This window comes from Triturus cristatus, chromosome 11 (assembly GCF_964204655.1).
Source record: "Triturus cristatus chromosome 11, aTriCri1.1, whole genome shotgun sequence".
In the NCBI taxonomy this organism is placed as follows: Eukaryota; Metazoa; Chordata; class Amphibia; order Caudata; family Salamandridae; genus Triturus; species Triturus cristatus.
The window spans coordinates 153,797,464-153,824,256 of record NC_140594.1 but is presented as its reverse complement, the minus strand read 5'-3'; the positions used below and the strand labels follow the sequence as shown (position 1 = coordinate 153,824,256).

Genomic DNA, 26,793 nt, shown 5'->3' with positions numbered 1-26,793 from the left:
CTTGATTTAGGCTCAGTGGGAAACATCAACTGAGTATTATTGCCAAGGTATTGCAAATGTGAGCTTCATGTACCTGCTTAAGATCACCTCTGATATATAAACCACAAGGGACATCTGAGGCGGTCCATGAATACTTCTTGGACTTATGGATTTCATCTCGTCCATTATTCCCTTAAAAAATGTCTAATATTTCTCCATCAATAGGTCTCGCTTTTGGGACCTTAAAAGTGTTTCGTTATCCAGCACAAAATCCTTGGTGCAACAACATCAACTGTTGCATGGCTAAGCACTTATAATGTCCCAAAGGCGAGACCTATTGGCTATGCCAATGCTTGTTTAGGACTTGTGCCCTGGTTTGGGTCCTGGAGAGTGTATGCAGTTGTGAGAAATGCGGGCCCACGCGCCTGCCAATCAGGAGTGGCAGCACAGGACAATCGCATAGCCAAGGAATGCCTGGCGTTGTAAGTCCACGAAGGAGAGGGGTGAGTTGGCAGTGCCCCGCACACTGAACTGCAAATAAAACATGCCATGCACAGAGCTCACGCCCCTCTCTCTCGTCAGCCACAGTCCAGGGTAAAAGGAGATGAATCTATAGGCGCCCCCACGGTCGGACTGGCCTATGGGGAAATCTAACAGAGGCAGAAATGCAATCCGGTGTGACTGATTACTGTTTGAGCTGTTTCTGGCTCTGTGTGGGCCTGTTTTACAGTCCGGTGGGCTGATGTGTACTATGGATGTCCCGGATATTGCCACAAACATTGCCAGCAGCAAGCACACATGCATGCCCTCTCCCATACCGTGCAGAGCATGGTTCAAAACTGCTCCAATTGGCGAGTATGGGACTCTCTTTTTTAGCTATCTGATTTCACTGAGGGGGGGTGACTTACATCTTGGTGCCCGGGCCTATTTTCGGTCCCAGTCCGACCCTGGGACCTTCCAAAGATGCGGGCCGCCGGAATTTCTTCTGGAATGGGTCAGAATTATTCACCTGTCGAGTCTTGTGTAGGGCGAAGCTTGAGGGTTGGAGGGTGTTTTGGGTGTACCCCCCCCAATAAATGCATTCTTGGCGTGAGAGTTTGGTCTAGGGGCCTCGAGGCGCGCCTTCTATGTTGTTTTTTCTCGCCATTCGGGATTGTTGGCTGCTGTTAAGCGGTTGTTTTCTCCCCTCCTCCCGGCCGCTTAAAAGGAGTTCAAGCCTCGTGCGTGTTTATGGCAGGCCTTGGGGCAGGTCCGACGAGTTATGTGGAAGGCGTGACCTGACGTGGCAGGTGCGGGCTTTGGGCCTACCCTTATCGGCTGTGTCCGCCTGTTCCCCGTGCAGGTGTCTGCGTTGTGCTATCCAGCCTCTCATCGCCAGCTTCAAACCCCAATTTGTTTTAGCAGGATAAGACCATCTGATAGGCTTCTTGCGTGCCTTTAATCATTTATTTTCTTGTTTTCTCTGTTTATTCTAAAATTGTTTCACTTGTTTTCATTTTGCTCGTACTTATTTTTTCTCGCATTCGTTTTCTATTTTTTATTTTTCTCACGTCCTATTGTTTTTATTTTTTGGTTTCCGCGTTAATTTTCTTTCTCCCTCAACATTCCTCTTTCGTTCAAACTTTTCTCTTCCTTTTTCTTTCTTTTTGCTTTCTCTGTACTTTCTATCTTCCCTCCTTCCTTCCTTTTTCCATTCCTCCTTCCTTTCTTCTTTTCCTCTTTCTTGCTGAGTTTCAACGTTTCTCTTTTGTTCTTCTTTTTTTCTAAGTTCTAAATGTTTCTTCTTACTTTTTTCTCCCACTTCTATTTAACCTCCCCGTTCTTTTCTTCTTCCTTCCTTGGAACATGCTGCCATGCCCTAATTTCCTTCCACTTTCCACCATTTAGTCCCCATCCTCTCCCTTCCTTTAATTTCATCCCTTCCTTGCAATCTCCTGTTTATAATGACAAACTTGTCAAACAGCATTTATTCTAGAGATGTTGAGCAACAGATTACAAGGAGCCTTTGGATGGGTCAAGTGCCTAATCTCAAAGTTGGTTTTACTGGCACCTGGTGGAAGAAGGCCCCAGTGATTGTCATCTGTATCACCTGCTGGTCTCCATAGCGACACAAACCTCCACGGTGCTGCATTTTGCTGACATGTATGCCTTCCCCCTCCCCCTGTTTATGATGCACGCTCTGTAGCTATTCACTTTTAAAAGCAAAACTGGTTTGTCGAAATGGCGTCATCAGCGGTGCTGGCGTTTTTCCAAATATAGGGCCAATCAGCTTTGAGTTCAAAGGACACTCCATGTTACTGCTATCTAATACTTGCCAAGCCTACTGATTTGGGCAGCAGGCTACTGCTTTTTTTTTTAAATACCCTACAGCAGTGATTCTTAACCTTTTGACTTCTGTAGACCGCCACTGAATCCTTACTGGAATCTGGGGACACCCTACAGGGGCATTATTGGAAGCGGAGGACCCCTGGCCTAACGATTTGAACCTCATAATACACAAATATAGAAACATCAACTCGAACAAGTACTGAAATATCGTATGTAATTTAAAATCAGATAGAGAAACATTGAATTTGTCTTTTAATGGGTAGAGTAGAGCACTCTAAATTTGTTTTTTAATTCTTAAAGATGACGAGATATGGTAAACCCTAGCATATTATTATTTTGTCTTTTTTGCTCCTAATGCATGCTCTTTTTTGTTGACAGCGAGGCCCTAATTAGGATGGCGGTCGAAAAGCCTCCGACCGACATCCGTAAGTTTCAAATCCACCCGCCGTATTACAATGACGGCAGTCGGATTTGAAACCGGACGGTCAATCCGACTGGCTTCTTATAGGCTCAAGAAGCCCATCGGCCAGTGGGAAACCAATCTTAATCCCTTAAGGACAGTTTTCGCCCGCAGCACAAGCTCCCATAGAGAAATGTGAAGCATCGTGATACGGTGTGCAGAGTGGCCGACCTATGGCCCCTTAGATTGAGTCAAGCTATTGTCTATACCAGTGGTTCTTAACCTGGAGGCCGCAAAGCCTACACAGGCATGTCCACGATTGCTTAGAAAATTAAATAATATTCACAAATTAATAAAGTGTATATAGGTAAATAAGCAAAATTGAAAATTTCAAACCGTGCTGTAAATAAGAAGGAATTTGAAATTGGGGGCTAAAATTTAATTTGGTGTCCTGAGATTAATTAGTGGGAGCAATGCAAATGCATCAAACAGCATATACTAAGGAAAATTGGTGGCTTCAGTTGAATTTAGAACAGCCTCAACCTTACAATTAAAATAGTTTTTTTAAAATATTTGTCAGTTAAATGAAATATATAATCATTTTCTGTATTTTTGTGAATCGTTTTGAGGTTAAAATCGAAATTGCTTAAGCCACAGTCCCCAGCTTTCATTAATGTGTCAGTGGGTCTACGGATTCCAGTATTGAATCGGTGGGGGTCCCCAGAGTCCAGTAGTGATTAACTGGGGGCCCACAGAAGTCAAGTTACGAACCCCTGGTCTATACTGTATTCTGACTACTGTACTCGGCCCTCCTAAAACGAGAAGGGCAAACTACATGCTGTAATTCGGCAGTGTTCCACCGACGGCTGCAAAAATAACTGTCCCACATGTTTATGGACAGTTAAAGTAATGCCTGCTGTTAGTAACTGCAAGCAGCCAATTAGAAGGCTTCTAAAAGGTAGCCCTATTCCTAATGATTGAAAAGGTCCTTGTGTTTAGGCCATTATGATTGGCTGTTGGGAATGAACCAGAATTGAAAATTGTATAACAAACGTGAACAATAATTTTAAATTCTGTTAAGGACATGAAGGCGTGGATAATGCAATCTCATCCATGTGAATTATTACAGCAGAAATGTTAGGCTAAACAAGGTGTATGAGCACATTGTAAAAAATACTACAATCCCCATAAACTCATGAGAGAAAAAAACGATAAGGTCCAAAACTCCCCAACAGTTCATTAACCAATCGCAGTACAGGGGAATATATAAACATCAATGACATCCAAGGAGCCCCCTCTTGCGAGTAACAGATGCCATCTTGAACCCTAACGCTGAAGATTGCTGCTGTTTTTGATCTGAAAATGATCAGAACACAATACCAAATACCCGTCTAAAAAGTTTGTTTACTGGTTCATTGTTTCAGAGAAGAAGGTAATAAATATTAGAACATTGGAATGTTGGGAGCTCCATTGTAGACAATGGAGTGCTCCATGCTTCTACGGGCCGGTAAAGGCCCGCAGAGCAACATTCCAATGTTTTACAAAAGCCTCTCGAAGCTCGAGGGGATTTAAATCCCCTGGAGCTTCGAGAAGCCTTTGTTTAATTTGTTAGAACATTCTGCCCTCTAGTGGCAGAATGTTCTAATAGCCTTATAGTCCTTCTTAGCAGGGCTATACCAGATATTAAAGTCCAGCTTCCTTGTTAAAGTCCCTCGCCTTCGGCTCGGGCCTTTAACGCTTCAGCGGGCCTTTAATAGCCGGTATAGCCCGCTACGTCGGGCTATAAGGCTATATTAGAACATTGGAATGTTGGGAGCTCAATTGAAAACAATGGAGTGCTCCGGGCTTGTAATGGCTGGTATAAGCCCGGAGCTCCAACATTCCAATGTGTTTTGTTCACAGCTCTGGCTGTGAACAAAGGCTTCAGGGAGCCTGAGGGGATTTCAATCCCCTTGAGCTCCCTGAAGACTTTGTTTTATTTGTTAGAACATTCTGCCCTCTAGTGGCACAGTGTTCTAATAGCCTTATAGCTTCGTAGCAGGGCTATACCGGCTTTTAAAGCCCCTCTGCTTTGTTAAAGTTCCTCGCCTTCGGCTCGGGCCTTTAACGCTGCAGCGGGCCTTTAATAGCCGGTATAGCCCGCTACAGCAGGCTATGAGGCTATAATAGATACTTTAAATTACATTTCTTAAATCATTCAGAATAAGAGGGCCGGATTATCGTACCCCTGTGTCCTTATGAAAATTAAAAATTCTTTTTCATGTTTGCTCCAAAGTTTTTGAATCTGTGACAGGACCTGAAGCTTAGGATTATGCAATTTCGAAGCTGTTATATATTCATGAGAAAGGGTTACTAACTTGGTTGTAATAGAATTCCTTAAACATGGAGTGTGTGGACCAGTCTGCCATGCGAATAATGTGCTTCCGGTTTGAATGATTTTGAACCCACTGCGCCTCTTACTGAATGGGGTCCAAAAATGGAAGTATCGATGCCCGCTTCAGCCAGCATCCATCGTATCCATCCGGCTAATGTGGGGTGAGAGACCGGTCTGTTACTGTGAATGGAAGCATCGATGCCCGCTTCAGCCAGCATCCATCGTATCCATCCGGCTAAAGTGGGGCGAGAGACAGGTCTGTTAGTGTGAATGGAAGAATCGTCAGTTGACCTGAAGAGGAGGATCTGAGCTCCTTTGTAACTCTTTCATACAGACAAGAACCACATAGAATCTTTGATCCGCGTGGGACGCTGGAAAGGAGACTTGTCTGGGTGCAGATTTTTTCCTTTCAGATATCTAGACAGTAACCCCATCCGGGGTAAAGTACATACCTGCAATGTCTAATGCACAAACATCTGACCATTTTGTACAAGAAAACGGTTTACTGGATGTCATTGGCAGACCAAAATGGAAGAAATTTGTGCACCACTGACACATCCCATGAGTATAAATAACTAAGCCATCAGGGGAGGAGAATTTTACACCCCATAATAACTTGGAAACCAAGGGACGTTCTCCACCAGGATGGCCTTCAACCAGGATGTGGCCAGCAGAGATAGCAGAGCGATACACGTTCACAGTCCTGAAGAAAAGACCTTCAGTTGACAGAGAAGCTCAGACATTTACTATAAAGGTGAAAGTATTGTGTTGTGCAAGATTCAAACTATTCCATTAGAAATGTATACACAGAGATTGTGTCACACTGAGTTGGCTACATATGATAGACCCGTCTAAATTAGAAAATTGTCCTAAATGTAGGCATTTTACAGGGACATTTATACATATGTGGTGGGCGTGTCCAGGGATACAAGACTTCTGGGAGGCAGTTAAGACACTGAAGGATTTGACTTACCTTCCCTTGCAGTGCTGTCCAGATGTGTCTGCTGGGCTTGGTACCTCAAACGAAGTCTGCTAAACATTCAGAAAGAATTGTTGAGCTAGGACTAGTGATTTCAAAGAGATGTAAAGCCAGGTGTTGGATTACACCCAGGCTGCCTACCAGTAAGCACTGGCTCTGTGAGTTGTGCGTTGGGTGTGGGCTGAATGTGGGGTGAGGAGCAAATTGGTCAGGATGGTAAGATGGTATGGGAATGAGCGGAGATACAATTGCAACAGACCTTAGATGATCCGGTAACGGAACCAAATGACAATGAAGTGAGGCCTTCGGTCTGTAATGTTATTCCACGGTTTGTGATGCTCATTGTGCATAGAATGTCTTCTGAAGCTCCTGAATTGGGCTAACACTGGAATTTAACCGTTATTAACAGATTGTATTGTGACTTGCTCCTCTCTGAACCGGGGTGGGGGGGGAAATTGGTGAACAGTTAAGATTTCATTTTAAGTATTGAAAATCATAATGAACCTATTTAAAAAAGAAAAGAAATTCACTACAAAGGTGATGTTCGCTGCCACGAGATCCAGACCCCGTTGCGTGCACCAGCATGTCCCCCTGTTCCAAGCGGATTGGTATCTCTTGTGCGTCCTCCAGGCAGACCTGGTCAATGAGGCCGAGCTTGCTCCGAAAGTCTTGGCACTGGTCAGCGTCTCCAGAAAGTATCCTGGTCACAAGCTGTAGCGGATGGTGCATTAGCAGCAGTTAACGTTGCCCTGCTTGGTCGAGGAGTAGCTTCAGGAATGATGAAAGGATCATTGGTCGTTGGCAAGGTAACCCTATGAAAACTGGGTTCCAACTCTTCAGTCTTCCACAACAGAAAGATCAAAATGAGTTCCGCGCTCTTCATTTTGACTTGGAGCGCCATTCACGGGTATACAGCGGAGGGAATGCATAATTCAGACCTTACCAGCCTTGCAAGAAGGCACCTGTTTACAGTGGATCCGTCTTCAAATGTAGAATCATGGTAGCTGGAAAGTCAAACAGGATGCAAAACGGTCCATCCTGAATGGACCTCACTTCTTGCACATCCTGGAAAATAGAGAGGACTTTAGCTTGCACTCACCGAAGTCCCTGAGGTATGGGAATTTTAGTCCACCATTTTGTTCCCCCTTTCATGTCAGGTGCTGTGCCAAAACTGAAAAATTATGGGACAGGCAGTAATGCCAAAAGTCTTTGTCAATCTCCTCTAACATGCAAGCCATCATCCCTCTCGGGTGACTGACATGCTGTAGAGTGAGGGTGAATGATTTGCAATCGATCGAAGCATTTTTTTGGTAGCAGTATACCTAATCTGGCAGTATCAGTCTAAGCCCCTAATGGATGGGAGCTCGCCCTTGGGTATTTAGGGCACTCATTATTGCCACAAACAACCTGATAGAGGCAGGGCAGCACCTTCTGAGAAGTAATAGTCGAGTCCGGTCAAAGGATTTTGCTCCTAAGTCTTCGAGCGGATATTCATTTACTTTTCCAACCCAGATTCTCAAGGAACCTGGGCGTCATAAAAACATAAGTGAGCAGTGGCCATAAAGAGGTTGAGAGGAGCTGTATGTTGAGAGCGCAAGCCATCTCAAACCTCCTTGTAGGGTGGGTTTGACTTAGTGAGGTGGGAAGAGAAGGGACAAACTTGCCTCGACCCTCCCTGTGATCCTGGTTGAGGAGAAGGCGCAGACGGAGCACAAGGGACAGACTGGCACAAGCACTCGTCTGCGGCAGCATAGACCAAGAAGGGAGCCCTCTTGTTGAAGCTGTGATGTGCCATGTACCGATAGGGCTGCAAATAGAGAGCAAAGGCAAGAGGGCTGATGGAGAGATGGGCGCTCAGTGGCCGATGGCCTGAGGAGTAAAAATACAGATGGCATCTTCGCGGTTGCCCGAGGAGGAAGAGAACGCAAACAAGCACTGACCTTACCAAATGGGGCAAGCTTGTAAGAAGCGGAGGCACTGCCGCCAAAAGTTCACGCACTATAACAATGAATGCAAGTCCATACACCGTCCAATAAGCATTTATAAGAAGTGATGACGTAGATACTTAACATGGCCCGAAAGAAAGAAGGGGTTCCTTTGATGTCATAGATGTTTATATGATTCTCTTTTTCGTGATTGGTTAATGAACTGTTGGGGAGTTTTGGGGACTTGTAGTTTTTTTATCATATCTTTTGGGGATTGTATGCTTTATGTGGAGATACAATGTGTGCATGTACTTTACTTATCCTAACATGACTGCTGCATCTAAAGCCTCCAGTCCGGTCATAGAATACACGTGTGCAGCACACCCCTCCCTGGACCGCTTTTTGTGGTCCAGATACGGGCAGGCAACCCAACAGAGTCCTTTTTCAGTGCCTGGTAAGAGATCTGTCCGGTTGTTTTGTAGGTCACAGTTTCAATCTACAGTTTCACCTGATTCTCTTTTCTGACTTTAGGAGCTTGAACATATGCACTACTTTCTGGGCACAGAATGTTAGTACATTTCTTGTGAAATCCTCAAAGTTTGCTTCCCTGCATCATTGGCGTTGCATTGAGCCTAGGCCCGGAGTGTATGCAGTGTGAGTGATGTGCAGTTCTGAGATTGATTGCTAGGAACTATGCAACCGGCTCCGCTTTCGCTCAAGACGCAAGCCGACGGTGCGCTACAAATGTTCTTTAATCGCAGCGCGGAGATGTTCAGCACCACAACATAATCGTACGCAGGAGGTTCTGTAACCAGTGAGCTGGGATCCCCTGGGGGTTTAGCTGCACCATAATCTCCCACCGGGGCCATGTGTTTCCTCTGTTAAGATGCTAACATTTTGTCCTAATATTGTGCCAACATTTGCGACCTTTCTACAGGTCTGTGGTGCAATGCATAGTGAGGTATCTGCTTCAGCCGCTATGTGCTACTTGCAGGGTTAGCATGGTCCAGGTACTTGCTAGCTAAAACCAGAGATTGTAAATAAGTTAGACTACAGTTTAATTAATGTATAGGAGTGAAGGTAATCAGTACACTGTGTGTGGCCTTCTAGTAATGGGTGGATACTGTAGCTCGTAAACCGGAGTCTGTCTATCCAGCGGTATTCATTTCTGTATCAAGTGTGTCCCTTCTCTGTCATAGGGTTGTCTGAGCCGTTCAGTTTTCAGATAGTTCTGCGCACTCTTTTGGAGGGATTTTCCTGTACTGCCAAAGCTCCTCCCCCCTGTTTTGGTTTTCCACCTCCCCTTGGCTGGTGGTCATTGTAGTGGTTTAATGGAGGTTTCCAGTTGGAACAAAGTGCTCGAGTCAGTTCGGCCTTTACAGACCGTCCTTCTTTCAAAGCACTTTGTGCAGGTTGTGTAGCACTTTACAGTGAATCCAGGAAATCACCAGGTGTCAGTGGAGACCAACATTTTTGGGTATTCCTATGTATACCCCAGTAGAGTCCACCTGGATCAGGTCATTAGCTACAAAGTGCTGCTCTGATGGACCTAGTGGTTGAACTTTCCAAAGTGCTAACTGTTGGTAGTTGGTTCATCATACAAATGTTTTATTTGGCAGTGAACATTAGGTCGATTAAAAACAACAAGTAAAATCTTCTCGTAGTGGGATGAGATTTGAGCTTCTCCCAGATTAACTGCCTGGGGTCGCAGCATGAGCTTCCAAGATCCCGCCAAGCCTCCTCTTCTCTTTGCCCCGGCTGTATAAATCATGTTAAGCATCCCCCATAGCTAAAGGACACGTGGGTGGGGATTATGGATAATTGAGCTACATCATTGTATTGACTGGAGCCTGCCCGGACATACAGAATTATTGGTCATCTATCCACTCGACACTCGGGGATCTTACTGGGCTGACCCACTTGACTACCTGGGAGGGATGCGCGCTGGGTATACTGGGGCGGAGGAAGTAACAACAGTACAGAAAGATCCAAATGAGTTCCGCTCTCTTCATTTTGACTTGGAGCGCCATTCACAGGTATACAGCGGAGGGAATGCATAATTCAGACCTTACCAGCCTTGCAAGAAGGCACCTGTTGCCAGTGGCTCCATCTTCAAATGTAGAATCATGGTAGCTGGAAAGTCAAACATGATGCAAAAAGGTCCATCCTGAATGGAACTCACTTCTTACACATCCTGGAAAATAGAGAGGACTTTAGCTTGCACTCACCGAAGTCCCTGAGGTATGGGAATTTTAGTCCACCATTTTGTTCCCCCTTTCATGTCAAATGCTGTGCCAAAACTGAAATATTATGGGACAGGCAGTACTGCCAAAAGTCTTTGTCAATCTCCTCTAACATGCAAGACATCATCGCTCTCGGGTGACTGACATACTGTAGAGTGAGGGTGAATGATTTGCAATCGATCAAAGCATTTTTTTGGTAGCAGTATACCTAATCTGGCAGTATCAGTCTAAGCCCCTAATGGATGGGAGCTCGCCCTTGGGTATTTAGGGCACTCATTATTGCCACAAACAACCTGATAGAGGCAGGGCAGCACCTTCTGGGAAGTAATAGTCGAGTCCGGTCAAAGGATTTTGCTCCTAAGGCTTCGAGCGGATAATCATTTACTTTTCCAAATCAGATTCTCCAGGCACCTGGGCGTCATAAAAACATAAGTGAGCAGTGGCCATAAAGAGGTTGAGAGGAGCTGTATTTTGAGAGCGCAAGCCATCTCAAACCTCCTTGTAGGGTGGGTTTGACTTAGTGAGCTGGGAAGAGAAGGGACACACTTGCCTCAACCCTCCCTGTGATCCTGGTTGAGGAGAAGGCGCAGACGGAGCACAAGGGACAGACTGGCACAAGCACACGTCTGCGGCAGCATAGACCAAGAAGGGAGCCCCCTTGTTGAAGCTGTGATGTGCCATGTACCGATAGGGCTGCAAATAGAGAGCAAAGGCAAGAGGGCTGATGGAGAGATGGGCGCTCAGTGGCCGATGGCCTGAGGAGTAAAAATACAGATGGCATCTGAGCGGTTGCCCGAGGAGGAAGAGAACGCAAACAAGCCCTGACCTTACCAAATGGGGCAAGCTTGTAAGAAGCGGAGGCACTGCCGCCAAAAGTCATTGTAGTGGTTTAATGGAGGTTTCCAGTTGGAACAAAGTGCTCGAGTCAGTTCGGCCTTTACAGACCGTCCTTCTTTCAAAGCACTTTGTGCAGGTTGTGTAGCACTTTACAGTGAATCCAGGCAATCACCAGGTGTCAGTGGAGACCAACATTTTTGGGTATTCCTATGTATACCCCAGTAGAGTCCACCTGGATCAGGTCATTAGCTACAAAGTGCTGCTCTGATGGACCTAGTGGTTGAACTTTCCAAAGTGCTAACTGTTGGTAGTTGGTTCATCATACAAATGTTTTATTTGGCAGTGAACATAAGGTCGATTAAAAACAACAAGTAAAATCTTCTCGTAGTGGGATGAGATTTGAGCTTCTCCCAGATTAACTGCTTGGGGTCGCAGCATGAGCTTCCAAGATCCCGCCAAGCCTCCTCTTCTCTTTGCCCCGGCTGTATAAATCATGTTAAGCATCCCCCATAGCTAAAGGACACGTGGGTGGGGATTATGGATAATTGAGCTACATCATTGTATTGACTGGAGCCTGCCCGGACATACAGAATTATTGGTCATCTATCCACTCGACACTCGGGGATCTTACTGGGCTGACCCACTTGACTACCTGGGAGGGATGCGCGCTGGGTATACTGGGGCGGAGGAAGCGACACAAGGTGCCGATGCGTTTCGTCTTCCTAGCCCACCTACTGGCCAAACGCTGTATAGCCATGCACTGGCGATCCCCTACCGGTCCCCCGCTCGCGGCTTGGGTAGGGGCGGTTCTTAAATGGGCTGCAGCCGAGGAGGACGCTATACGGGAGGAGGAGGCCAAAGGTACCCGAAAAACCCCAATCTCTCTAGAATGGGCGCTCCTACTACATCAATTCAGACAGTCCGAGGCCCCGGATGCCCCGGTCACCGACATGCATACCTCCGACCCCGTGTCGCCCCACACGACGCAGGGCCCCACAACGGGGTTAATCCCCCATTGTCCCCCCACACCACCCTTAAGCCAGGTGGGTCCCTCCCTGCTCCCCTGACGTACCCATCGGCTCCTCACACCAGATTGCGCGCACGCTCATCCCCCCCTCGGTGGGAGGCAGCAATACTGTAGGATGGTCAAGGGCGGGCTCCGGACATAGCCTTGGTCACATCATTCAGAACTTCATGGCACTCCCCAGTTTGGCTCTCCTCCCCAGTTTTTACTTTACTGGCAAGGAACTGCTACAGTACAGACCGCATCTACACAGAACAAGACACATACATGCTTTCTATATCGCAAATGGTGTAATTCGTTACTCATGTAACATGCTCATTTCCACGGAATGTGGTGTATGTATGCTTATCTTCATAAATGCCAATAAAAAGAACGTTCAAAAAATCATTGTATTGACTGGAATGCGGGGGAGGGGAATGGGAGCGCCAGGGCACATGCTAATGTGTAATAAGCTATGAATTACCATTTTTGATTTTGGGAAGGGACATGATTCACAAGAGGCGAAGCTTCGTCTGGGTCATGATGCCCCACCATCCTCCCTCTACAGGGATAGGAAATAGCATATTGCAATCAGGTGATGTGTATGCATAGTTAAGGCCATGCGGTTTAGTAGGTCAAGCCTGGGCAGCGCATGTGCTGCTCTGCGAGGCATGCTGTATTAGAATATGGACGTGAAGCCCCGCCCACTCTCCACCCATATTTGTCATTGGCTTGTGTCATTGTCCTTCGTAAATGCTGGCTTCTGATTTGTTAATTAGCTTGTTGGTCCCTCCTTAGTGCCACCTTGTCTTCATTTGTAACCTCCCATAAGGACTGGCCCCTTTACTTCTGTGGTTACACAGTATGTTTATTTTAGTCTGTAGGCCCTATTTTCTTTAATGAGTTTCTCCTACTGCAGACACATGCTTCCCAGTAACATTCAGTGCGCCATGCGCGCTTTCACTTTCCAAGCAATCCGGACAATGAAGGACGCTTTGAAATGCAGTAGGTCCGGCATTTATAAGAGTTTGAGCTATTGGCATTGCAAATGACGATGGCTTTTATTTATGTGTTAATTATCAAAACAGATCAATAGAACCATTGTCATTCACAGTGCCAATAGCTTAAACTCACGCAAATGAGAGCCCTATTGCATTGCAAATGCTTGTTCATGTATAGTAGTTCTAAAGAAAGTTGTTTAGCCAGAACCAGGGTAAAAATGGTTAAATCCATGCATTGAGATACAATCACACAGAATAAGCGTTGTGACTACCAGCAGTGCTGTTTTTTATCCGTCAAGTCATTGCGAAATGCATTGTGTGAGACAAAGCTGTGTGTTCTCGCGTCAGCTGCATTGTATGTAGAGTGTAGTAATGAAGGTGTGAAAGTGTGTTCATTTGTAGACATTCCCTAAATAAATGTATTTACCCTCGACATACAAACACATGTATTTATATATACTCTTATAAATATATAACAAAAATGAAAATAAGGCGAGTGGGCAAAATAATTGTATGAACAGAAAACAAGTTGATGTTTTGGGCAGTATGAATTTATTATAAACGCAAACTATTGTTTGGGGGTCTGAGTCTTTGGGCGGGAGACAAAGTGAGTTTTAAAGGCAAACCGAATACAATTGTTCAATAATTAGTGTGTTATTTTAGGTATTAATTTGGGCACCCATTTTTGATGGTACGTCATCACCTCCTTGGTTGCAGAGTACACTTCTCACTGGTGTTTGTCATGGTTTTGGTTGGGTCGTTTCATGATCTATATTCATAGTTATGCCTATATCACTGCTCTATATAGCTGGTGTCGGAGGCCGGACCCGTCCGAATGTTAACATCTGGAACGATAGCTCTGCTGTTTTAGTCCTGAGATTTGGAGATCTACGTTTACTCTTATGTTTTTTTCCCAACCTTCTCCTTTTGAGTAGATTCACAATCGCATTTTATGATCCGTAATCATCGTGGAAGGGAGAAGACGGGAAAATGAAAGAGCGAAAAAGAAGTGCATGTAAATTTGAAGAGACTGAATATTTTCGCATTTTGTACACACCATGAGATTTTTATCCATTTTCTTTGTAAACTGTGCAACACAATGCACTGGCCAGTGCAATTTGGACCAGTATGTAGGCCCAAACCTGTTTGACTGTTCAACATCCACCTCTGTGGGGCATTTGACATGTTAAAAACAAGCATTTGCAATGCAATAGGTCTCGCATTTACGAGAGTTTGAGCTATTGGCATTGTAAACAGTGCTTTAAATGGGCCGGTACTGCCCGGTACGGAGTACCGGCACCTTTTTATTTTGAGAGGGAGAGTACCGGGACTTCTCAAGAGCCACGTAATACTTTTAATTGGAGAGTACCGGCACTTCTTAGAAGCAAGCAGGTGCTCTGGTACAGAGTACCTGCACTTTTTTTTTTTTTTCCATTTCAAGCACTGATTATAAATGACAATAGCTTAAATTCTCGCACAAGGGAGACCTATTGCATTGCAAATATTTTTGGTTTACAAGCGCCCCATACCACGCTTTCACTTTAATAGCGCTGCTGACCTTTTTTTAGACACGGATCGTCTAAAGAAAGGGGCACGACCTTTATTAATGTGACAGCGCGTCATGGGAGCTTGAAAACAACAACCAACGAGGCTGTCCCCCTCTGAATGGATGTAACGCAGTGGGCTCATGTTTTTTTCCGTATAAAAGACCATGCAGCAGCACACTGTTGCACCAATGACAGCGCTCCGAAGCAGCCGAAAGGCGACTCATAGCGCTATACAGAAATCCTTGATAGATACAAAAGTAACGTGCAGTAATAATGTCCCTTCCATCTGGACTTACTCCTCGTGCCTTATTACTCCCAATGCGGCAGAACGCTTCAACAAGCAAATCTATATAAAATTGTGCAGTGTCATTCTCCCCCCTGGGGACCAGTGTTTGAGCCTCGGCTTCGGCTCAACATCCGATCACTTTATCTACAACTGTAAATAAAAAAATTTAAAAAAACAGCGTGGTCAAGTGGGGTAGGGGTTGGGGGAATAGAATTTAAAAGAAAAAAATAAAGTGACCTCGGAGAGTTGGTTGGGACAGCAAGCAGTGAGGTGTGAAGGGGTGGAGCTGTAGCAAGGAGCGAGAGAGCAGCTGTTGTTGCAGGAAAGCATGTGGTGCCTGCAATAGGAAAAACTCATTAAAGAAAATAGTGCTTATAGAGTAAATAAGACCTACCGTGCAACAACAGAAGTAGAAGGGCCAGTCCTCATGGGAGGTTACAAATGAAGATAAGGCGGTACTAAGGGGGAACTAACCAGCCTCAACCAATCAGAAGCTAGCGTTTAAGAACAAAGAGACAAGCCAATGAAAAATCTGGGCAGAGAGTGGGCTGGGCTTTAAATCCATACTCCAATATCGCATGCCTCGCAGCGCATGCGCTGCCCAGGCTCAACCTGAAAAGGAAAGTAGTTATTGAGTGCTCTGCCAATATTTGTAACTTCCGTACTTTAATCTCTCTTGTGAAGATGGGGTTGGTACAACTGGGGGTCCTTTAACTGGTTTGTTAAAGTCCTATATTCTCCACCAGGCCCTGTACCCTGCAATCCCCATTAGTAATATTTCCTTATATATGAAGGTGAAATGTCGACTCAAGTAGCCTAGCCAGAATTTGTTTTTGACTTAGCCTGGTATAAATTATTCGACTTCTGTGAAATAAAGATGTGCATGCTGCAGTCTGAATTTAGTGGTGGTATAGTTAAAGCATGTGTATAGTGATGTATGTAAGTATATAGACAAATCCTTGGTTTGTGTGTTTTTCTCTATCACTTTATGAGCCTGCAGACGAACCTCACCCATATGGTCTCTGAACCATGCTTCTGCAAGGCCTATCATATTGCCTTATAGATCACAGTGGTAATACCATTGTCCGTCCTAACCCACAGTAATATTATGTGCGGCAGAACCCACATGGCACAGAGTTTAGAACATATGTTAAAATGAATTGTTGCATAATAATTCAAAACAAATGTGGGGAGAGCGGGTTCACAACATTGTTGAACTTGGTTTATTAGTGCAAAATGCAGCATTGCCAATGAAATGTTTGCGAATCTCTGATATAAGCAGGAAGTCCCACTTTCTGCCTACATTTATCATCCAGTTTTATCTAGCCGTCAAATTCCTTTACCGATCACTGACCCATTTCATTATAATTCTGAGATGTTTGACTTTGTGATTATCATCAGCTGCTGATAAAAACTCACATTTTTGGCAGATGAAGGAACTGAGATACTGGGAGGCAATTTTAGTTTACGAGGATTACACCAATCGGTCAAGAGGGTTAATCTAGATTAGGTCCTAGGGTTGGGCAGTCAGTCAACAATTTAACGGTTAAACCACATTACCTCTTTTTACAAAAGAGTAATATTAAGAGAAGACATCATCCAATGACCAGCAGTAGAAGCTTTACCCTGGATCACAGGCGGGGCGCACACCCCCTCAGGCTCTTTGTCTTGAGGTACTCCAACAAAAGGTGGATTTCTGCAAACAGCACATGCACGTCGTACTACTGTCCGGGAGGTGCACATCCTGTACATCTATAATAGGGTCAAGATTAACACTGACAATAGTCTTCATTCTAATAATTCTTCTTTTTTTTAATTAAACATTGTTGATTTTGAATCATTCTGTAACTCCAGTCTCATTTTTGCATCAAATGGAAGCCTAACGCCCCCGCATATCATGAATCTCTTATTGGATATGCGTCCTGTATCGCGATTTGATGACCATGATAGTAGCTATTTTGAGTAGTCCTTGGCTTAATATTTTGCTTCGTTTTTTGTTTGTTTGCTCTACTTACTAAATATCTAAAGAACATGTGTTGTTGCCTCAAAAACAAGCCTCAAGAAGTACAGCCACCTCACAATTGATCATATATAGTATGTTTTGTATAGATATGTATGTCTTTTTATACATGTGTGTTTGTTTGTTTTTGGGTTGGCTCCACTCCTAAATCCATAGTCCAAGAAGGGCAGGTAATGCAAACTATTTTTTTGTTTACATACAAACATGGGACGTCCTATTTAGAGTTCGAAGCACAAAAACTTTTCGAGTACTCTAACCTTGGATCTCTCCAATATTCAGGCTATTCTAGCAGTTCAGGTTCTGCTTGCCGGTACTACTCTTGAGTAACGCCATCATGGTAGCACTGGCGCTTGTGTTGTGCCCTTTACCCAGAACGCGGTATTATTTTGGGGTAAATCTGGCTCTGCTCCAGTCTGCGGCGAGTAATGTGTATTAATGAGTACCATTTCAGTATCCTTGTTGAGGAGCTGTTGTACCGCCGCTTGATTTATCTGTACAACGAAGCAGCTCCCCTGCAACACTTGAGTAAAATAACCGTGACTTGAAGGGCGGCGTCGCGGTGATGGGTACGATTCAATTCAAAGACTTTCTTGGCGTGTCCTTCACAATGTGCATTGCACAAGCTCTACATCCGTTGTTTTTATAGCTCAGTTCTGGCCAGGCTCACTCATTGGATAGATCTAGTCGCACCCATTAGATGCGCTAGTGTCTCTGGTCTCTGTTTATATTGACGTATATGCTGTCCTCTTGGCTTTTCATAGTCTTTTCTCATTGTCTTTGTACTCGGTTCTATCTCTTTGAGTGCCTGGTACTGGAGGCTGACCTTTGAATGTCTAACGATGCTCATTTTTGTTTAAATACCCAATAGCCTTTGTTGCACTTTTAGTGTCTGAGAGGATCTGTTGCTTTTTTTAAATGACTCCAAATCTTCATTGATTTTGAGGTCTACATTGCTTACCATTGGTCTTTCATTATCGATTGATGGCCAGTGATTATACATTTCCAGTAGTAACCATTAATCTTCCAGTATTCATCGCTAGGCATTTTAAAACACAGTTCACAAACCCTCCTGAGAAAGTTAGAAATGTTCTCACACTTAGGATTGCCCCTACACTTTGAGTATATTTCCAGTGTTGATGGAATTCTCAACAAATTCCTTAAGTGCTCCTGGTGTGCTGCAAATGACACGGAGTTCTTGGAGTCCTCTCACGTGCATCCCATTCATGCATGTGATGAGGTGCATTTCTGCATTACTTTGTGGAATTGTTTTGGTAGCAAGCATTTGCTGGACCTTTTTGTTTTTTTCCTCCGCATGGATATTTTTTTCTGGGTAAAGAACCTTTTTACCCTACACGTCCATCAATTTTGTTTTTTTCCATTCACCGACCCTGAAAATGTCTTCACCCCGACTTTAAAACAAGTAAAACTACATGTTAAAAGTTTGTGTATACCTATAAACAGAGTTTGTTTGTGTTCACTTTTTCACGGGGTTGTACACTTGGAGAGCCACTGCCCCTCTCGGGTGGAAATGTCACTGTGCAGGCAGAGATTTCTCTGTGCTTAATTCCATGGATTAAGTGCTGATTGACAGGATTCCTTGCTCTGTAAACAAGGTTCGGAACCTGTACTCCTAAATCGAGGTATTTGTGAAAGTGAGTTGGCCCTCAAGTATTTCATAGTTTTGTTGGAGTGTCTAATTGTGTCCTTTATTTAAAGCACCCAGTAGTGTTTACTTCTTTGACTTCTTAAATATGTCTGCTTCTCTTTAAGGGCCAATGCTTAAAGGTCCGAAATATACTCCTGTAGCCTTCCACCTACATTTGGAGTATATTTCTCAATTTTATTTTAACTCTGAATTCCAGGCATTCGTTTGGGCATCTGCACCTCTCAAGGAATCCTACGATTGCTCATGTCTGTATTATTTCCCCCCCCCCCCCCTAGAAAATGTAGCAAGAGTATATTTCCTTATGCGTAAACATAACACATCAGTAAATTTGATCTGAATCACTTTTTTTCTCCACTGGGAATATGTCCCCTCCAACACCCACCACGGAATTTTCTTCGTATCCCACTCTGAAAACAGTTTTATGTATAACCTTGACTGAAGAAAGTCTGCAGCTGAATATAGTGTATAGAAAGTACCCCAAAAGTTTCTGAAGGCTCACAACCTTAGAGGTTTTGTGGGTGCACGCTCCTTTCGCTGGTGACATCACCCAGGAACTCTCACAACTTGTCCCTGTGGGAAAGATGAACAGATGCGTAAAATTACACTGTGATGACGTCATTTTACATGCAGAAATTAATGTTTTGTGAATAACAAAGTTGAATTTGCACTCATTCGCGAAGCTGCACCCGGAAGTGTTGCTTCGGCGTGCCAGTAGCTTGGTGTACCGGCCCTGGAGTATCGATTGTGTATTTTGTTGGGCCCGTGGGTGTCTAACAGTCTGTGTCAGAGTTTCTAAGACTGACCAGGGCCGGGCAATCCCCCGGTGCGCTGCATGGGTGGGGGCCGTTTTTGTTACAGGGTCGTTTTTGCAGCATAGCTACAAAATCGGCCCTGTAACAAAATCGGCCGAAAACCGGCCCTGGCGAAGAGCTCGGTGGCACCCCCAAGCCCCGGGGGGGCAGGCCGAGCACTCTGCCAGGGCCGGTTTTGGTTCCAAGTCCGGCCCTGAGAGTGACCCGTTCAGACTGATGCGCTTGCACAGTTTATGCAATCTCTGGCTTCACCCAGAGGATTTAGGAGATCCTTTCTGCCCCGTGAAGCCTGCGAGTGTGCAAAGCAGCAGACTCTGCAACTGTGGAAAAACAAAAATGCACCGACTAACCCGCTATAAATATCTTTGCAGCTCAGTGTCAACATTGAGATTCCTTGTGAATTTGAAGGAAAAGTGGATGTCCAGGGAGTTTTTCTCCCTTTCTATTCTCATTAAAGTTACAAATCCCAAAGCCTTGGAAGGTTCTAGTTGGTGAGGGGCAGCGTCCATTTCCTAATGGCAGCTGTGGCCATCAGAAGTGGCAGGCAGCTGTCCTACATGTCCCTTTATTTTTTGCCCATCGCTTTGCAAGTGAGCGTGTACCTTCTTCGGTCTGCTGTCCCTTGCACACCCCTGAATCTCCCTGGTCGCAACGATTCGCAGAAGGGATCCTGACTCAGTCAGTCAGTCAATTTAACTTTATTTAGTTTGTTACAACCATAAAGTGTACATTGCATCTATTTAATCTTTTAAAATGCATATATAAAAATATATCACATATTCAACCCAACTAAAATGATCCATATCCTGTTTTTAAAAAAAAATTACAAAATATTCTAAAATTAGTAAAACCGGGTGATTCCTACGTTTATTCCTTTACATCCAATATTTCCTATAGATCAATTACAGGACTGATGTCTTTTAGTTGCGCCATCTCATAACGACGTTACCATACACATACAAAGGTTACTCTGTGCCCTTAAGAATCGCTTTGACCTTGCACATAAATTTCCCCATGGCGCAAGCTATGTCTAAATTCCTCATTTCCATTAGAAGTTCAACAGCTTGCGTCCTACTCATTATTCTGTAATTTATAAATATTGGGCATAGAATCTCCTTTCGTACATCTAAAGATTTCGTACAATCAAATAAAATATGTACAATATCACAGGGGGTCCCCAAAGTGCAGGTGCATTTCCCACTATGATCTATCATGAGTTTTTTCACCCCATTATTCATATAACAGGGATTTATCCCCATTCGCACTCGTGGATGTTGATGAGGCCGGATTTCTGCTGATTCTTGCCACCACCCTCCTTGCAAAGGACAGCTGACAAAGCGCAGAGAATCGGCCGGGTTGCATTGCAGGCGCTGTGCTTACACATCTGCGATGACACCTGCACGTGATCTGTTTGAACCTGGATCTTTCTCCACCGCTCTGAAATGGGGGCTGCTCCCAGGGGCTTCCAGCGGCAAAGCTCGGGGCTTTCTCATACTTGGGGGCAGTGTGCGCTGCCTGTCCGATCCAGGGGCCGTAGAGTTACTCCTGGCTTTGAATGGACAGTGCAGAGGAGCTCAGTGAGTGACTGCAACATGTCTGAATAAGGTGACATCTCGTTGACCATGAATGACTACAGCGTCAAAGTCAAAGCTGAAAGAAGTCCACGGAACTCAATCCTAAAAGCCTTAAAAAGAAAAAAGAGAACTTCTGAGTCTTGTGTTCAGAGGGACTTAATCAAACAAACGGCCTACAATGAGCTATTATTTCATTTGTTTTATATTGTATTAATCTTTTTAGAAATACGTGTTAGTATTCCATCTTCGTACACCTCTTGCTATACTTTGCCTTTGAAACCATAACCTTTGTCAAAATTCCTTGTGTGCAACACATTCTTAATGCTCATTTAGGTCTGTGTATTTAATATTTGTAATGTCTCCCGTGTCTTGACAACACAATATAAACTTCAAACATTTTGAGTTTGCTGAACCATAAGTTACCTTGCTGTTTTTTTAGTGCATAAATAAAGTAAATGCCAAGTACATCTAGTAACGGAATAGATTCTAAGAGACCTCAATGTGAAGATTTCAATGTGACTCAAGTTTTCTTTTCTTGTTTACAGTCGATCAGCATCAGCAAAGCGATCAGCACCCAGGAAGCGCCGCTCAAAGAGAAGCACGCCCGCCGTATCCTTTACACTCTATGGCCGTAAAGTAACCCCATAACCCTCTGTGTTCAAAACGGGAATTGATGTTGATGGATTTGACTGACCCTCCCCCTCTGCCCAGCCCCCATTCCTCAGCCGCCATACCCGCCCCCAGACCCTTCCCCCACTCTCCAGACCAGGGGTCTCCAACATTTTCTGTGTTGAGAGCTACTTCTGCTCAAGGAAAGTCCTGCTGAGCTACTAGTATATGTTATCACTGTAAAGTACTGGCAACATGTGTTAACATTACATTACTACTGACAATCCTGCTTAGAGTGGTCATAATCACCCAAGCATTCAAGATAAGGTTACCAGCAGAAATAGCAGGAAAGCATTTCTCACTATTAAATGCCACCCCCTCACTAATGAAGTTACATTCAAATTATCAAATGCTTTGCGGCACAGAGGATAGAACTAGAGCAGTAAGTCCAACCTCCACTCAGCTTGAATTAGCATTCTGCTATCAACTTTAAAAGTGTTTTAGAAATAAAATATTTTGTCTTTGTCAGCATATTAGTTATTGAAAATATGCATATTTTTTTCTATCAAATACCACTTTCCATTATGGGCAAACAAACTCAGTTTCCAGAATAAAAATCTTTTCTAAAAACATATTTGCCATTAAAATATCAGTTTTCAATTTTAGACAACACACAATCCGCAAATATCAATACAATCATGTAAAAATGCCTCACAAAGACAGATTCTGCTTAAAGTGCCCAGGTATTACAATCATCGGTAATAGATTTTCACCATAGCACCAAGTATGCTTTTGCAATGCAAATAATGCCCTTACCAGGGTCAACATACCAAGGCTGGGCGCCATAACATCCAGGATGCCCAATGTATATCAGTTATGGCCATTTTTATGCAAGAAACAATCATCATTTTGTCAGGGGTGGCTAAAAGTAGGCCAGTCAATATGTCAGATGGCAGCCGGTATTGGAAAACTACACTAAAAAAATACACGTAATAGTCAAGGATGACCATAATTACAGCATGGCCATTATTATGCCATGAACGGAAACAATTGCACCAAAGATAAAACCCTTTTGATGCAGGCCAGCATGCACATTTGACGGTCCTTGACTCTAGACGTAGCTTCCAGGAAACAACACTGTTTATTAGGGAGTGACACCATGTCAAACAGACGACACATAAATAAATGCAGATCAGGCTATTATTTTTTATTTGCTTTGGATCCGTACACTGCTCCTCTCAGCTCTTGGGTTGATCATGCTCCTAACAAATTTTCTCTCCGGCTCCTACAGTCCCACACTTTGGTGGGTCAGCCCTGACTACTACTGTCATTCTTTGATAGCGCATTGTTCACATATGTGCTGGGACTGAAAGAGCAGCGTGTATAACATGGCCAATCTCCTTGTGATTTAGAGTTAGAGTGGTTACAGACGGTCATGTGGCAGACCCGTAACCCAACTCAGTTTGTGTTTGAGTGTTATTAAAAGGGTCTGCTATTGGTTTGGTTGACTTTCACTAAGTGTTTTGAGATGAGCGGTGCTGCCTTCTTTAATATGCATAGACTCTCTGAGATTGTCTTGGCTTGTCTTCAACTCTGAGAGCTACTTTCAGGGTACTGGCGAGCTACCTGTAGCTCCCGAGCTACTCGTTGGAGACCCCTGCTCCAGACCCTTCCCCCCCACTCTCCAGACCCTTCCCCCCCCACTCTCCAGACCCTTCCCCCCCACTCCCCAGACCCTTCCGCACCCACTCCCCAGACCCTTCCGCACCCACTCCCCAGACCCTTCCCCCCCACTCCCCAGACCCTGCCCCCACTCCCCAGACCCTGCCCCCACTCCCCAGCCGCCTCCCCCACTGCCAACCCACACGGGCAGCATTAGTTCTTGTCATGTTACATCTGTGAAGAGATCTGTGGTCGTTAGAGGCCTGCCTGCTGATATTAGTCTTGTGGGACATTTCATGACACTTTATTATGGCTTGAACAACCCACACACATTCCTTTATGCAGCTTAATGGCCAACATGAGTTCAACTATCAGGAAACGTTCCCGTAGGCAAACCTCTCATACAACTCTGCCATTATCCATACGGGGTTGTCTACTTGTTGTGCTGCCCGGTGCTGCTTTCCTCTTGTCCACTTTGAAAACAAAGTACTTCTGCCCCGTGATGCCCTCTCGGCAGATCCACAATTGTGAATATACTGTCCTCTTTGAGAGCACAACAGAACCCCTGGGACTGACTGACAAAACAGAAGCATAGTGCTGCTGCGTCCTGTGCCTTCCCCAGCAGGTGGTCTATGCCAGGGGCTTTCCCTCTGAACATCTGGCGTGGATTTTGCCCTCTTGGACTCAGTGTGTCAACATAAGTTAAGTTTACATAGAATGAATTTTAATGGAACCTAATGCATAGTGGTTGTCCTGAAAATCTGGCATGGATCTGGCCTTACTGGCTCTTCGTGGAATGCTCTTGATAGGTTCTTCACTTGTGTAGTTTCAAATGCTTAATATGTCAAAAGTGCAGTGGCCCAGAGTTCTTATTATATGCACGCCACCAGTGCTGCCAGATACCAAGCCAGCCTGGGTTTGGTTTTGCCGCATGCCTCTCTTCCACCACCCTCCACTTCATGCTGAAGCCGATTCTTGCTCATTCTTTTTCATCCACGTCTTCTTCGTTTGCGGCATGCGGGAGCCCTGCTGTGAACACCTTCAGATCCAGTATAGCTCCCGGATCCAAAGGTGAGGAATCGGTGTTGGAGTATCCACAAGGAAGAGCTTTACCAAATGTAAATAACTTGTTCATTTCCACTCGCCAGGGCGTGAACATTCATGTTACCACTTTGGTTTCAACAAAATATTTTTAGGAGTTACAGGGTTTTACAATTGGAGATAAATGTATTAAAAACTCGAGTCTCTTGGTTGGCTCTTCCACTGTAAAGAACTAAAGGAAGCTATATGTTACTTCCCACTATGGAATGCCGTAAAACAGAATAATAATGAGACACTTTGCATAATTATTAACTATTAAAACTAGATTGTAATGGCATGAAGTGAAATTTGATTATTGATAAAGCCGATGATCTGGAATCATAGAGGCAACTGTGTGACTATTTTATGCATCCCATTCAAGAATTATTGTTGCTTAATTTACCTTAACTTTCAATGAAGGAATTATTTTGGGGACCCATCAAGAAAAGGGAGCATTTACATTTTGGTCCTATGCCATTGGCCTACCTTTGCCGAGCAGCGCCATCCTCAGCTGGAAGTTCTGCCATGTTCTCCACAAGGTGCTGCGAGATGGGCATCCGAAAGTAAGTAGGTTATTTTACTCCGTCTGGGAGATGCTCAGACTTACAGTAGACTCTTTCAACATCAATGGATAAAAGTGGTGCACAGTAACTTGGAGGCTAGCTTGCCACCGTGAAGGTATATTTAGGTCTGACTTACTTTTTTTTATTGTAATGGTGCTTGCGCTCCATCACACCCCAAGTGTGCATACGTCTGTGTATAAACTTGTGTGTGTCACCAAGAGAGCAAGAAGCAGGCATAACGGTGTGTTGTCTGTTCCTGTGGGTTTGCTGCAGAGGAGCCTGGAGTTGAAGTATGTTTTGGTTGGTGTTGGTTGGTTGTTGTCAAGACAAAGAGGCAGGCATGTCTTGCGCAGATAATCCAGGTACATGGGTTAAGTAGGATTTCATGATTGAAGTATAAATGTACAGTTAACAGCCGGAGCAGGGTAACCTCCATGGTAGGCTCCAGCCACTTCCAGCTGACAGTCCTCACGCAAGCTTACACCATCCACATTCCATGATGGCATTGGTTACATTCTAAGCGTTCCCTACAGTCATGCGGGCCGGAGACACACAAATGAGATGGGAAGTACATGCGGGTCACAACAGTTAACTTATTTGGCAGAACGAACCACTCGATGTAGGTTTATATTATGAAGAACGAGAACACAAGAGGTTGAAAATGTGGTACTTCATTCTCAGAAGAAACAACAACCTCCAAGCCACATCAGCTGTTCAGTCAGCGGCTCACACATAACCAACAACTGAACGTTCTGTCAAAAAAATCTTTGGTAAGTACCACAACGGAGAGAAGGGCACGGGAGATCTGGGAGAGAAAATAGGGGTAACCAGGGAAATAAATTGGATAGAGCATGTGTGCGCTTAATGCAGAACTGTGGTTGCTCTGTGCCGGTCAATTTGTTGCAGAGGAACCTAGAGTTGATTGGTGTTGGAAGGCTGTGTGGCAGCATGAACTCTGCAGGTTGTTGATTTCGACCAAGAATGGCGCATCATATGGTGCCTGGGTCGCTCCGTGACCACATCCTATACCTGTGGATATACAGTGGGACCTTCCATGTCTCCTGCCACTGTTGCCCGTCTTACTGGGAAGAGGCCTATCCTTTGGTTGTGGGAGTCCCAATTCAATTGAAAGTTTTGTGTCGTGTTTGTGACGGTTTGATGCAATATTGCTAGATGGTGTCTCCCCATGCTCGTATGTAGTGTAGGCCATTGCTGTCAGTGGCTCTGTGTACACGCGACTATGTCCTGTGAAAATGTCTGCAGTTTAAGTGCAAGAGATTGCGCATTTCTTCCAAATTGGTCACCTTTGAGCTCCACATGATCTGCCTTCCACTCCCAGAGTCTGTCTGTGTTTCTGGATTTTTGTCAGCTCTTGCTGTCTTTGTGTTATGATAATTCAGAGGCTGGAGTGGGTCATGCAATGAAAACTGCTCTGAGCCTGGTCTGTTACCATTTGGTGTTTCCGTGTGGAAGAGTCTGTTTGTTGTCTTTGTGGCGTGGTTTGATTTTCTTTGTTATGTTGCAATGACGAAGCCTTCGGGCGGCTTTAGATTGCTCTGTGTGGGCAGTGTCGGCGGCGAGTTACAATGGAAGTGGGTGTGTTCCTCACACGCTTAGACCTGGTGTTCTGGGGCGAGATCACTGATTTCCAGAAAGGTCATTTGCAATGAGACCTAAATGTCTGTCGGAATCACTGCCTTTTCAAGATTTCCCAGAATGTCCATGTCAAATTCAAAACGTTGGTGTAGAGTTCTGGAGGCAAGCGCATTGGCCATAGGGTGTTGCTGCTGCATGGGGGCTTTTGGAGGGAGGATACACTTATTGGCTGCCCATTCATGTAAAGGAGCTCACAGGCAGGAAGTCTGTTTGTTGTTCAATCTTACCTGAGGGGACATGGAGGTCCAG

General features: G+C 44.6%; 1 protein-coding gene across 1 annotated transcript in view; it reads left to right on the top strand.

Moving 5' to 3' along the window:
* Positions 1-26,793, top strand: part of HIP1R (huntingtin interacting protein 1 related) — a 513,161-nt gene that overhangs the window by 169,820 nt on the left and 316,548 nt on the right. The window contains exons 2-3 of the mRNA XM_085635911.1: positions 21,520-21,583; positions 24,746-24,888. Of these exons, the coding sequence (XP_085492037.1) occupies positions 21,520-21,583; positions 24,746-24,888 (207 nt within the window). The remainder of the gene's footprint in view (positions 1-21,519; positions 21,584-24,745; positions 24,889-26,793) is intronic.